Raw genomic sequence first — 13,820 nt, forward strand, 5'->3', positions numbered from 1 at the left:
TCTTCTGCTTCTCAACTCTCTGCCTTGCTGCATACACAGACTTTTTAAGTCACGACAAAATGAAGTTTATAAATGTTAATTCAGAATGACATTGTTTTGTTTAATTCTTCCAATGGCTGGAACTGATTTTGATACTGGTGGTGTCCAAAAACAACGAAGTTTTTCAAAATGGAGTTTTTTGCACAAATATGCTTATTATCCACAGCCAGCTTCCAGCTCCATCCCTCTTCCCCCTGCCCTCACCAAAGAGGCCAGATTAAGGAAAAGTGCTAATTCAGACCTCTTGCCAGTACATGTGATGACAAAAACAAGGTTCACAAGCCAGCAAAGAGCCAGTGATTCTAGAAATGGCCAGGAAATAAATGAGTTTTGGCTGGGTGAATCTAAATAGTCCTTTAGGAAAGAAATGAATAATTTCCCATCTCTCTACTCTCTATAGTAAGAGAGAAGCTGTTCATGGGATACCAAATGGGACCATACAGAGCATCCATTGCCTGTGGGCTGAACGCTGTGTGTACCAATTGCCAATTAATTTATGGACACTGCTCCACCCCAAATCATCCTGTAGAAATTAGCTGCTACACTCATACACTTCCCTGTCTTCTTTCCCAGAGCATCCCATGGGTAGCGTGGCAGAAAACAGGACACCATGACCAGAAACAGAACACCTCAGTATGACCTTGCACAGCCTCATCCTATGTTCCTACACAGATGCCAAGTCCTCTTAATAAACCTGTATAGTCATGCTGTTACCCTAAATGCAGTGCCATTATTATCAGCCCCTTGGCACTGCTACACACCAGTGTCTTCTGACAACACCACAGCCACCACGGAGGGCAACTGGTGGTTGCAACAAGAAACACTCCCACAGCCTGCCTGGATTTGGTTTAGGAAAGTGCTTCTTAAGCCAGTATCCTATTTGCTCTCATCAGTCCAAACCCAGCCTTGTGTCTGGGCACAGCCTCCCATGAGCTTTCCCATCTCCCAGGTATGTTGAGATCCGGGGGAAGGGCAGGGAGAAAGCAGTCCCTGTTCTCTTTTGCTTCACATCTGGTGGGATGAGGGAGAGGGGACAGCATGCTGGGTAGATGAAAAGGGAAATGGAAGATGAAGAGATGGGGAAAAGCGATCTTGAAGTTAACATAAGCCCTGAGCAAGTCTGATGTGTGAGGGGAAACAGATGAGAAAGGACCAGAGATGGAGAAAACACTGAAGGGGAGGGACTGAGCCCAGGCCATCAGCGACTGCCACCCCGCAGGAGAAGACAGTCCCTTTTGCAGATGAAGGATTTCTCCAGGCTCAGACTTTCCTTTACACAGGGAATAAAAAAGTTCACTCCCATCTGGAAAACAGAATTTTAGCCATCTCCCTCAGTGAGAATTTCCTCCGTCATTTGAGGAAAAAAACAAAGCTACGAGAGGAGACGGGCTGGGTGGGTGCCAGGTTTCCAGTGGCCCTGGGCTGACTGTGGCACAGGCAGAGCTGCCAGCTCCCTACAGCGATCCTGGGTGTCCCAGCCCACCCCATCACCCACCTGAGCAGGCAAGAAACTGACCCCAGTCTCAGCAGCCAGTCAGCCCACAGGGCTCATTCCATGGGGCACCTTGGTCTAAGCACCCAAGTGGTTTCCAGCCAGCTGTGCTGGAAAGCTCACAAGCAAAGAGGAGGGAGCAGTGGTGCAGCCACAGGATTCCCAATGGTTTTCATCAGCTTGTATTGATCTGCAAAGGCTTGAGGGGTGGTGAAATGGAGGCATGGATGCATCTTACAGCTGCAAAAACAAGGCACAGGGAGGCTTCCACATGATGGCACTGAGGCCACTTGCAAAGTCAGTGTGGAATAAATATTCATTTCTTTCTCCCCAGCCAAGCATCTCAGCCACAAGACCCTCCTACCTCAAGGGGACAAACTGGGACAACTGGGCTTTTGGTTAGCAGTATCTCCTGGGCCTCAAGAGCAGCATTAACTGTTCATTGCCTTCCTCAGAGGTGAAGCTTTGGGAAGCACTCTTCTTCCCAAAGGCATAACCAAATGCTGCTTTAGCTGCAGGAAGCTGGGGGAAAGAAGAACTTTACAGATCATGCAGAGCACACCACAACCCTACACAGATTCTGGATGTGCAAACTCCTCCAAAGAAGTTCTTATTGACTCGCTGCACTAATGAACGTAGTACCAAGAAGAGCTTGCAGCCATTGAAAGCTGTGCACAGGTCCCACCCATGAACAGCTCTACCTGAGGGGCTGACCTGCTATGGGGTTACATCTCCATACTCAACACCCAGAAATATCCTTGCAGGATCATGAAGACCTGACCCATAAGAATTCAGGGAGAAGTCAACACAAATGTTGACACTAACTATGCTGTGAACATGCAATTTAGCTGCTTCTAATTGATCTGCTCCCCTGATCTCCATGGAGATGGACAACATCAGGTCAGCAGTACAACTCCAGGTCCTTTGCTGTCCTCCTCATTGTAGCAGGGCAGGCTGCACTGCAATGCCACATAGGCAGGGCTCCTTTGGGAGCATGGTGGTACTCATAGGGTGTTGAAAACCAATGTGGGCTGCACAGAGAGCAACTCAAGGATTGGACCTTATCTGGACCTGGTCCCATCCTTGAGAGACCTCTGAACATCAGATAACAAAGAAATAATCTATTTTACCTACTGGTAGAGTGATCTGAGAGAGAGCTGTCTTAGATGGGGGCTGTGTTTTGTGGGTAATTCTGCACACAAGAGACATGAGGTGAAAATTCTGCTTGCCCACAAGCTCTCTTGGGTACCCATGCTTCTTGTCCTCCTCACACACCTTGTTTCCCTCTCCAGGGTGGACATCCCAGCTCCAGCAGTGTGGAGAGGACAGGGGAGGAAGGCAGCCAAGCCGGGTGGAGCTCACTGGGGGGAGCTGAGCTGGCCAAGCTCTTAGCACTTCTCACTTCAGCAGCTGCGGTATTAAAATGCACTTACGTTGTAGGCTTTGACAATCAGCTCAATTATATTCTTGGAATCTTTGTGCAAAATTTCCACTGTTGTTCCAGGGATCAAAGTGGTAAAGTTCTTTAAAAAAAAAAATAGAAGAAAAATTAAAATGTTGAGGTGCAGAGAGGAAAGCAAAAGACAAGGAAGGATTGACCCCATGCCAGGGACACGAGCCACACACACTGCCCCATCACCCAGTGGTGTGCTTAGGCTCCCATTAATGTGGAGCTTTCAAAAGTAAAGCATTGCTAATTAAGCATGTCAAATATTAAATAAAGCTCATGGCCATGGGACAGGGAGAAGCACACGTGGCTCTGCTGCTGGAGGGGGCAAGACCCAGCTGCTGTGCACTCAGGAAAGCTGGCACTGCAGGGAGGGAAGGGCTGGGTCCCGACTTCCCTTACAACCCTGAGCATCCCCAAGAGAGGGGGTGGAGAACAGGCTCAGCCCTCCCACTCCCCATGGGCGAACAGCAGCATCCCGACCATAGCAACACTGCTGCTTGTTGTTCCTGCTGGAGCCTCGAGGGCCTCGACAGAGGTTTCCAAAAGCAACCCCGCCTGAAACACCACCCCTGCATCCACAGAGCAGCAAAACCCCGCAGGGCAGCTCCAGACGCTGGTTGGTCTTTGTGCCTTGGGTCAACTTTCCTTCTGGAGAGGAGAGCAGGAATGGCAGGAGAGTTCAGATTGTGTGTGGCACGCCAGGGCCCTGGACTCTGTGATGGAAAAACACAGCTGGGCAGAGAGGCTGTGTGTGATTAGGTAATGGGATTAAGTCACTGCATGGGCCGAGCAGGTTTCTGCTCTCTGGCACGCTGCACGCTGGCAGCCGTCCGAACATCCAGATTAACGTGGAGTCTATTTTAGCTCTTCACATGCTCACTAACACATATAGATCTGTTTGCTCTAAGAAGCTTTAGAGCTTTCTGCTGAAAGGACTAGCAGGGCTGAGCCTTGCCTGCCTGCACCGGGCAGCCTGTGGCCACATGCATGCACCCTTATCACTGCACACACGTGTTTGTCACTGCACACACATGTTTGCAGCTGCCTCACTCCCCAGGGCCTCAGGAGTCATTTCAGTCTCCCCCCAGCCCAGGCAGCTCGGCAGCACTTACCTTGTACAGGATGTAATGACTTTTTGTAACAGCGAAAATCAGGTGGATGTTGTTTTCAGCAAGTTTCTCCCCAAGAAGTGCCAGGGAAGGATAATCCTAGAGGGAAAAAAATGGGCAGAAAGACTGGTGGATAACACAGAAACAAAGACTAATTTCATTGCTCTTCTCTTCCCAACAGCAAAATTCATTCCAGACACATGGCGTGTTTTGTTGCGGAATGAAGTCCCTGATGTAGCAGCACAATCCCAACTGAAATAGTAGAAACCTGTTAAATATTTCGACTGCACTCCTCACTAAAATACGTGACTGACAACTAGCCACAGCAATACCAAAACACTGGGTTTATTTCTTTCCCCTTTCTATTTTGCCATCAGCAGATGCATATGTGCTAAATGGCTGCTACCTCAAGGGGTGTGAGGCAAGGAGATCTAAAACTACAGAAAGTGGAAATATATAATTTTTTTTCTTCCAAAGCATCCACTGCCTTTTCTTTCTGCATATTGGGACCATAAGGAGATTACAATAAACTCTTTAATTCTGCAGATTTCCCAGGCAGAAAGGATGGCAGGGAGACACTGCTCTAGCAACAAGATAATGAACCAGGGCTGAATTTCAAGAGACCAGCTTGAGTTTAAAACTCCCACCTGCTTCTGAGGTGCTGTCCTTGGAAAAAAACATCTCATTTACTTGAAGACTGGTTGAGAGCCTCTGAGATTCAAACATGGAAACACCAAGGCAGCATCCCCATGTCAGCTCCCCAGCACTAACTGCACATAAGGGAGCCAGTTTGGGGTCTGTGCTCCCTTACATAAGCATCCACTTGGTAGGATTGCACAGGGGGTTCCACTGTAGAGCTCAGCTTCTGACCTTAACACAGCCACCCAGATTCCCTTCCCCTCACAGGGCAACATTCTGGAACAAAAATCATAATTAGTGTATGTGATCTGCTGAATAAAGCACCATTCTGCAGAAGGATGGGATAATGAAGTGGCAGGCAAGTGCTCATTCATCCCAGAAGTTTCCTCCACTGATTTCAATTTTTAAAAAGGGCTAGTTTGCCTGTTTATTACTAAGACTTATGTTAGTGTTGTGCTCAAAGGCTGTGAATAAAAGGAGCATTCGTTGTACTTGCTAGTGTAGCCATATCAAGGTAGATACACTCTCCTCTGGACAGTCCTCAGACTCCCTCCTCAGACATATTTTAGAAAAGATATGACATATTCTATGTTTCCTTTACACTTTGCAGGCAAAATGTAATGCTCTTCAGGACACCAAGTTACTTCTCCATCCCTTGCAACGAGCTTTGAAGGAACTCAATAAGTCACCAACTCATTTTTGAACATCACAGAAGCATTCACTATAGGGGAATGCCTGAGGGAAGAGCAAATTTTATTTGCAAATTGCAGAAGCTGGGTTAAACCAGGCACTGCATTTGCCAAAAGCTGCTGGAGCAGGGGTTGGCTGTTCTCCAGAGTCCAACCCTGTAAGGACTGGGCCCCGTGCCCCACTCACCAGCTGGCTGGACGCACTGTACTCATTGGCTTCATTCAGGTGGCACTGGCCATCGTGGGGCTGCACCAGCCCCCCCAGCTTCCCATCCAGGGCTATGTGGGGCACATCATCCGTGGTGAACACCAGCAGGTGAGACGCCTCCTTACGCCAGCCGATCTTCTCCTGGGGGAGAGCAAACCCTGTGAGACAGCAGCCTTGACAGCCCCTGCCAAGCCCAGGCTTCACCCTCACCCTGCACATGGCCCCAGACACGTGCCTGGCCAGCAGCAGACCCATTAGCATTAATTAGGAGAGTGCCATACTCCTGTCCACCCATCCCTGGTACGAAAACAAAATGTCAGGAGCCCATCCAGCATTTCCCAGCATCTTCTTCCAACACACTTAATTTAAAAGGCATGAGGAGGTATGTGGACTGTCCACCAGACCTTCTCTACCAGATCCAGGAGTAAGAATTTCAGCTGCTTTTATAGCCAAAGGAGACCTGCCAAGTTCCTCCACACACATTTAATCTGACCTTGTTTCCTCAGCTCTGTGGAGCAGCCAATGCAACAGCAAGAGCTGCAGTATCCCCACTCAGCATTTTCATTACTGCCCACTCATAAAGGCTATTTCTGAGCTGTGATGGACAAAGTGAGGTCCCTGCCTGAGGGGAATGGCTTTGGTGCACCCATATTCATGCCCAGGGACTCTGCCTTCTGCACACATCTCCTGGAAGCCATGGTGCCTCTGCTATAACTCTACACATGCCCCAAGCAGCTCCATCCCCTTGCACCACAGCCCAGGACACAGCCAGAGCAGAGCACGGACCTTTGGCCTCGGTGCTGCCACTAATTCCACACAACCAATCTGCACAGTGCTGCTCTGAGAAACTTCTGCCTATTTAAAAGCATGGCAATGTCAAGACGTGCTTTAGTGGTCCCTACAAAAGCACCGAGGTGTCAAGCACAGCACATGAAGTGTCCTCTGATCCCTCCTTCCTCCCCTGTGCAAGGACCAGACTGCACTGTCTTTGCATGAAGACAGATACAAGGACCGATTTTTTTCAAGTAAAGGGATAAGATCTCCCACGGAGCTTCCCCAGGTTTCCAAGTTTTCATTAGCCTGAGAAGCAGCTCTGTGCCTCTAACAGCACACTGAACCACTTTGCTGCAATGGAAGTGGAAGGAAACCGAGGTGTCCAAAGCAATTTTTTTGCAAACCACAGTGCTACAGCAAACCCTGTCTGCTCAGTGGCTGCTCCTGCTGCCAGGTCACTGCCAAGTTGGGGGGACAGGGGTCCTGCTGCTGACCACAGCAGCGAGATCTTGCCATGGCACAAACTGAAAGCAGAAAATCCCATTGTCCAGAGCTTGCCCTTGGGCTGGCCACACTGACCATTTGCCAGCAAAGACACGGCCCCACACTTTCCCTGCCCACACACCTCCAGACCCTGGCTCAGAGTACCACCACACAAATCCTTTGGGAAGGCACAAGAGAAAAGCTAGTAGGAGCTTACTGATGGGAGCATGCTGCAGATGGAGATACCAAACTCCTCCAGAGTTACTGCTCAGCATATTTAGCAAAACCCAAACCCTGCCCTGTTTACAGGAAGGTGCTGGCCCTTTCTACGGAAAGCAGTGGCGTGGGCAGGGCAGGAGGGCAGAGCAGGCACAAGGGTGCAGAATCATGTGTGCCAGCTCAATTTTCGCCTCCAAATGTGAGTCATAGCCCAAAGCCTGCTGATCTTTCCAATAAATATAACTCTTGCTTCAGGGACACCATTCCAGAGTAGATTCCTTTTTCCTCCCTATTACAGAAGTGTTTTTTTTTTCTTTATTGATGTTTTAAAGACCCCCACAACACATATAAGGCCATAGGAAGAAATTTTTGGCAACACATATCCTTTACCATGCACCAGCACATTACAGTCCAGCTCAGGAAGCAATAAGGACTTTTTTACTCTGGGAAGCAGGATTCATTCCACTGAAGTTACCCCACTGGACAAAAGGCTAAAACTTCATGCCAAAATGTAACTTCTTAAGAACTCGACCCAAAAGTGATTACAGCTCTAATGCAAGAGGCAGTTTTCAGTCTACTCAGCCACCGGACAGAAGCCCATCCAATTCATTTTTCTTTGAGCATCCAAAGCTGATTTCTTTTTAAATTATTAAGGCCAAGAAACTCCCAAAGAGATTAGAAGGATTAATCTGAGTTTCATTTCCTTAGAAATGTGCTGGACACAAAGGAAAGGAGCTGTATTCAAGCAGCAGTTACAAAGTCACTTCAGGGGTGCTGGTGCTGGTCACCTGCCTGCTAAGCCCACCCTTAAATCATGGGTTAAGCATTCCTTTGCAGACAAACTCTCCATGATTCTGACACTACTTCCCACATAAACAATATCAAAACTGCTGTGGCAGCCTTGGGAGCTGCCAGTTCAGGAACTCACTCCCAAAAAGCAAGGAGTACCCAAAGTCTCAGGGCCAATATCCAGGCACGGAAAGTATGTGATGCCTCAGAGCATCAAACCAGGGTGTCTTGATGGGCTATCCAAGCCAGTGCTCATTCCACACCAAAACAAGCTGTAGATCTATGAAAAAAGCCCCTCAAGATGGCTGGCATGCCAGGGAGCATCTCACACTGCCTCTGCCAGCAGCTTCCAGGCACTGGAAAATACAGCTCTTCAGCATGCAGTTTCCACTGAGAAACCCAGAGCAGCACTCCGCTCCGCTTAAAGCAAATAACCAAGGAGAATTTCATTTATTTTTATTGGACTGGGATTGCTGAACAAAAAGCCCTGCACTGATGCCTACCCCCTCATCTGGCTTTTGATCCTTATGGAATAAGGATTTTTAAATAAGGGGTAGGACTGGACTTAAAGCAGAGTAACATGTTTCCACAGAGCTGGAGGTGCTACAGATCCTGCCCCTACTCCTATGACCAGCTGCTTTCTGTACCCCAAAAAAACAGATTCTCATTCCATACAGCCAACAGTGACTGGTAAAACTGCCACAGCTGCCTTAGCACAGCTCTCCAAATACTATTGAAAAGGCTGCAAAGCCTGTATTTCCATGCCTAAATAAATACCTACATTTATACTTGGGCACTGAATAAAAGCCATTCAATTGCCAAGACTGAGCTGCCAGGAGACTCCACTGGATTCATCAATTTGTCTAAAACCTCACCAGTTTCTCAGGTGCAGACCTTCTTGGAAGCAAGAAACAGATACAGGTGCAAGGCAAGTATGCCTAAGGGATCAAAAGCCAAAACCTCCTTCACTTGGTATTGCTCTGAAAGGCACCTCAGTGTCTCCCAGATGTCTTGGCTATCTCCACATACCAGTGTCTAGCAAGCACCAATCAAAACCATTCCAAAAGATGCTTTATTTTCCAATCTAGCATTATGTTCTCACTGCATCTTAGCATATAAGATCTGAAACTTACACATACCACCAGGCCATATGAGGCTTGCACTTAGAGAATGGCAAAAAACCAAAATACTGCAAATGGAAAATGTAATTATGGAAGGCTGATTAATATTCCTGGCATAGTATTTTAGGATCAGAATAAAGGGTTATTGTCTCTGGCTCTTTCATTGCCTCAAGAACAACATTTACCATATCTTCATCTTTCAGAAAGGAGCCAAACCCTGGGCCTGCTCCATAGTCTCTATTAGTTGTACAAACCTTCCCCATTCCTTCGGTTGAAAACCAGGCCAAAAAAATTACTCGAGTGCTACAGAGCCCTTAGGCAGCTCATGCAGAAGAAATGCTTGCTATGCATTCCAGTGTAAAAACATCTAGTCAACACAGGAGGTATTGTTTCTGACACCTCAGAAGGGGAGGAGAAGACCTTATTTAGACACCATGGCTTGAGACCAGCTCTCCCCTTGATGAGCACAATGTACTTCATGGGCAACACACTGCACACCCCCCAGGCAGGGGACTTTCTAAGGTGATAACCACCCTGGAAAAAGCTGGAGCATGCCAGTGAGATGCAATGGGGTGCCACAGCAGAGATGAGGAAACCCACCTCAGAAGTCACCAAGGTACCCACATGCTGCTCTCCTTGCATGGGGGTGGGGGGGGGCGGGGAATGTTCCTGAGTTAACAGAAATTAAATGTCTGTTTCTGGGGTTTTCATCCCCATGATACTCCATTAGTCACTGCAGGATGAAAAACTTCATGCCAAGAACATCCTTGTCAGCAAGCTGCACTTCACTGCCACCACAGATGTCTGCAACCCTCACCCATCTCAGCGGTGTTGAGCCTCACCACAACCCACAGCCACTGACCAGTCTGGGCCGTCGCTTAGGCACCACAAGGGAAATTAAGCAATAAGTTCCCATTTTGACTATAGGACCAAACATCCTAATGTCAATCTGCTGCCCTGAAATTTTGCCTTTTTAAACTCTGGACAGTCTTTGTTGCTCATGGCTGTGATGAGAGACAGCTGCTCTATCCAGAGCAAGGGACTGCCAATGCAGCATGAGTCATGGCACTGCTGGTTCTTCTGCCTTGCATGCCAGTCCCATAGACTTCCTTTCCCACACCCAAGCTCCAGTAATTCATTAACTGCTGTGGCTGCAGAAATTTGCTGTCATGACCTGCCACATCATGCCAACAGTCATGCGTGTGCACATGCTCACCTTTGCTCACCCTTCCTAGAGGCTGCTCATTCCTGAATTTAGGTGGTACCAGCATCTAAATTCATCTTCTAAATGTGGAAGGGACCAAGCTGGGCATTCAAGGACAGTTAAAGATTTTGGTCCTTACCAAGAGTCTGAGACTGGCACAAATATAGTAGAGGAAATATCTTGCAGGTCTCCTGCCTTCCACTAACACTTCAGAAATGAGCCCTTGTGAAACACACTGAAGTACTGCTGCATCATAGGGAAATATTTGTCTGTTTTTGAAATAACATCATGGAAGGGAGTGCAAAAACCCACACAGTGAATGGCACAACTGAGTCACCATCCTGAGCCATCCCTGCTCCAACCATGGGAGCCAACTCTCCAAAATGGAGAAGCACTTTATATCCAGACAATTATTGGGAGCAGCAATGCAGTTGTGCCAACAACAATATCCATGGGAAGATGCCCCAGTGGGGCAGGTTCAGTCCTGCCAAGACCATGAAACACAGTAAAGCCAACCCAGGGAAGGAAAGATCCAGTTTCCCACATGCCTGCAACCCGTCGCTCCCGTAGACCATGCCTATCTCCCAGCTCCCAAAATTCAGACCCAGAAGAAAACATGCCCAATCAAATGGGCTACAAGAGGCTGAAGCAAACACAAAGCAAATTGCAGCAATAAGGAAAATAGCAAACAGAGCCATTCTTCGTGAGCAGGGAAACTCAGACTCATGTCAGAGTGGAGCAAACACTTTCATTCATGTCAAAAGAACATGGAGCAACTCAATATTTGTTCCAGAAAGATCTTCAAGCAAGCATCTCCAAAAACCTTAAGGACATGGCTAACATGGCACCAAGCTAATGAACTCTGCTCCAGTTCTGCTGACAAAGAGGGAGAGCAGGCTATCAGCACACAGAGGTGAGATCATCACCATTTGTGTGGGACACAAAGAGGGAAAGCATGAGCAGTAGGAACCAGCTCCAACCCTCAATGTGGGTCAACAGCTTCAAGATGTGTTTGACACACCTTGAAAAACACATTGAGCTGACGTGCAGTGCTGCTGCACACAGGTGTATGTGAATCTTAAAGGATTCTGTCCCAAGTGCTCAGTACCAAAGGTCTAACTGTGTCATGAACTATCAGCCCTAAATTTGCATTTGCAAAAGCTCCATTTTTATCCCGTTAAACTAAAAAAAACCTAACTTTTTTACTTTGCCTATTTATCTACAAAAGCCCATAAAAACAAAAGCCTCTACTTTTAAAAGCATTTTTCAGTTTGTCTAAGAGAAATTTAGTAGTTACTCCCAAGAAACGGCAAACTGAAGCTTTGCCTTGGTTCAAGAACAGAGCAGAAGAAACCTCCAGAAATCAGAGCAACTCACCTTGCAGACAGCAGCCTGCAAAATGGCATCGAAGCCGCCCTCTGGAGCATCTCGGTTGCGGGAAACCTTCTGTTTCTGGACTTCTTCATTGAAACGGTCGACTTTATCCGTCAGGGACAGGAGGTGGCGGAAGCCAAAGGATGGGACACAGCTGGGGAACAGCTTATAACTGTGGGAAGGACAGAGGAGTGGTCAGCTGGGAGGAAACACACCCGTTGCCAAGAACTGCAGAAGCTCCCAGCTCTACCAGGTTGGTCTCCAAAATTCTGTTCAGACGGTTGAACATAAAAAAAATTGTGAATATTTTCACAATGCTTCATGTTTTAGGCACTCCAATATCTGGCTGTTTTTCTACAAAACCCTACACAGTAGAGCCCATATTGTTTTGTTTCCCTTCAGGGACTTTCAGAAGCTGAAGTTTCCAGAGATCCCACCAGGTCTGAATATCTCTCTCCATGTACAATGTGAATGGAGACACTGAGCACCAGCCCACCCTGGGCCATGCAGCTCTGCAGTTTCAGCACTCATAAAGTGGCTTTCACTGGCAATCTGCAGCCAAGGATGTGACCCAGTGATTGAGAGGCTGCATTTTGGCAGGTCCGCCCTCCCCAGCAGGCCAGGAGGGCCGTGGGAACCATGTCCCACACCTGCAGAACCAGTGGGATGGTGTCAAAGGGGAAGGAGCATCACTGCTGAGAGCTACCTTTCCCCTCTTCTGCAGTACAGATTTTCACTGTGTCATCCAGTTTTCTTGCCAGTACAAGCCACCCTACACCTACTACACATCACCAGGCACCTGGCAATTGCCCAGTATGAGATGGAATAATACCAGCTTTTCCAACACCAGCTCAAGCTTCCTCCCACCCTCCCTGCAAGCTCGTGAGCAAACACCATCTCTGTTTCCCAGGGCACCACCAGAGCAGAAAGGTAGGAGGGGCACCCTAAGGCAAAGAAATATCTTGGCAGACTACCAGGAAACCTTTTTTTTCATATAAAACCATGAGAAGGCAGTTTTGGTGCTCACCTGGAGAGCTCAGCCGAGCAGCTCCTGTGGCATGGGAAATCAGTGAGTGTGTGCAGAAGAGAGGGATGGGAAGGGTTAAGAAGAAATGTGTGCAAAAAGGAGTTGGCCTGGCACTAATTCACTCTTATCTTTAAACATATAACCCAGAGTACAATTAAAAGCCTCTGCTGATGAAGGAGACAAGGGAAACAGGGCTGCACTCCACCCAGACCTGCAAGTCAGTCACCACCACAAGGAAGAGGAGGGGAGAGCCTGGACCAGGGGCAAAAAACACCCATTGCAGCTCGGGTTTACTTGCAGCTTTTCTTAGATGCTGAGTGGTTTGTTTTGACACCAGAAATAGCTGCAAACAAAACCACACCTCGCTGCAGAAGTGACACATGGCAGCAGCCAGAGCCCCCGCACAGAGCAGGCTGGGGAAGGAGATTCCAGCAGAGAACCAGCACCCCTGTTTGGATGGAGACACATGGCAACTGGAGGGGAGCACCTACCAGATGAGCTGCCGTGGGCAATCCTTCCTAAATGTTTTCCCAAGACCAGGCTGGCTTAAAGTAACACATAGAAAGAAAAGCAACCACCTGGGTAAAGCCAAAGGAACACACAGATAACCTGATCATGGTGAGAAAAGCTGGTGACAGCTCTGGGTGTTCTTGATAAAAGCCCATTGGAAGTTTTAGGTAGACCTCGTTGCTGAGTTGTCCAGGTCCATCCTCTCCTCCTTTTGCACCCATCTCCTCCTGCATGTCTCACTTGACAAAAGCCAAGTCACTCCAATTAAATCACACACCAGCCAAAGCTCCCAAGACTTCTCCAGCTGGAGCCTGTCCCCAACTTGAGAGAAGGTGTCAGAGACTGGGAATGACAGAGATGACTGAGATGATCCCTCAGAGGCTATGCCAAATTTCTGGGAGAAGCACTATGAAGAGTGTGGTGTGCAATGCCATTGTGGCAGAGACACCTTCCTGGCTCAGTGTGGTCACTTGCGCCTTGTGATTAAAGCAAGAGTTTTCAGTGCTAAAATCCATTTGACTTTCCTCTCTGGACAGAACTGGTGAAAAGAGAATACAGATAATTTTTGTCTGGTCAACAAGCAATGTACAGTGAGATTCCAATGACTGGTCAGTGACAAGAGGTGGCCTAGAAACCCACAGCTGATGCAAGCAGAGCTTGGCATCCATGCATGAGGTGATCTTAAAATGTAAG

The 13,820-nt window shown here is 47.9% G+C and overlaps 1 protein-coding gene across 1 annotated transcript in view; it reads right to left on the reverse strand.

Annotated features, from left to right (window-relative positions):
• Positions 1 to 13,820, reverse strand: part of ITGB5 (integrin subunit beta 5) — a 56,909-nt gene that overhangs the window by 26,071 nt on the left and 17,018 nt on the right. Inside the window, exons 5-8 of the mRNA XM_014871786.2 lie at positions 11,594 to 11,762; positions 5,606 to 5,767; positions 4,094 to 4,189; positions 2,965 to 3,054 (exon numbers count right to left, since the gene is read on the reverse strand). Coding sequence (XP_014727272.1) covers positions 2,965 to 3,054; positions 4,094 to 4,189; positions 5,606 to 5,767; positions 11,594 to 11,762 — 517 coding nt within the window. The remainder of the gene's footprint in view (positions 1 to 2,964; positions 3,055 to 4,093; positions 4,190 to 5,605; positions 5,768 to 11,593; positions 11,763 to 13,820) is intronic.

The sequence above is a fragment of the Sturnus vulgaris genome, chromosome 7, assembly GCF_052056855.1.
Source record: "Sturnus vulgaris isolate bStuVul1 chromosome 7, bStuVul1.hap1, whole genome shotgun sequence".
In the NCBI taxonomy this organism is placed as follows: Eukaryota; Metazoa; Chordata; class Aves; order Passeriformes; family Sturnidae; genus Sturnus; species Sturnus vulgaris.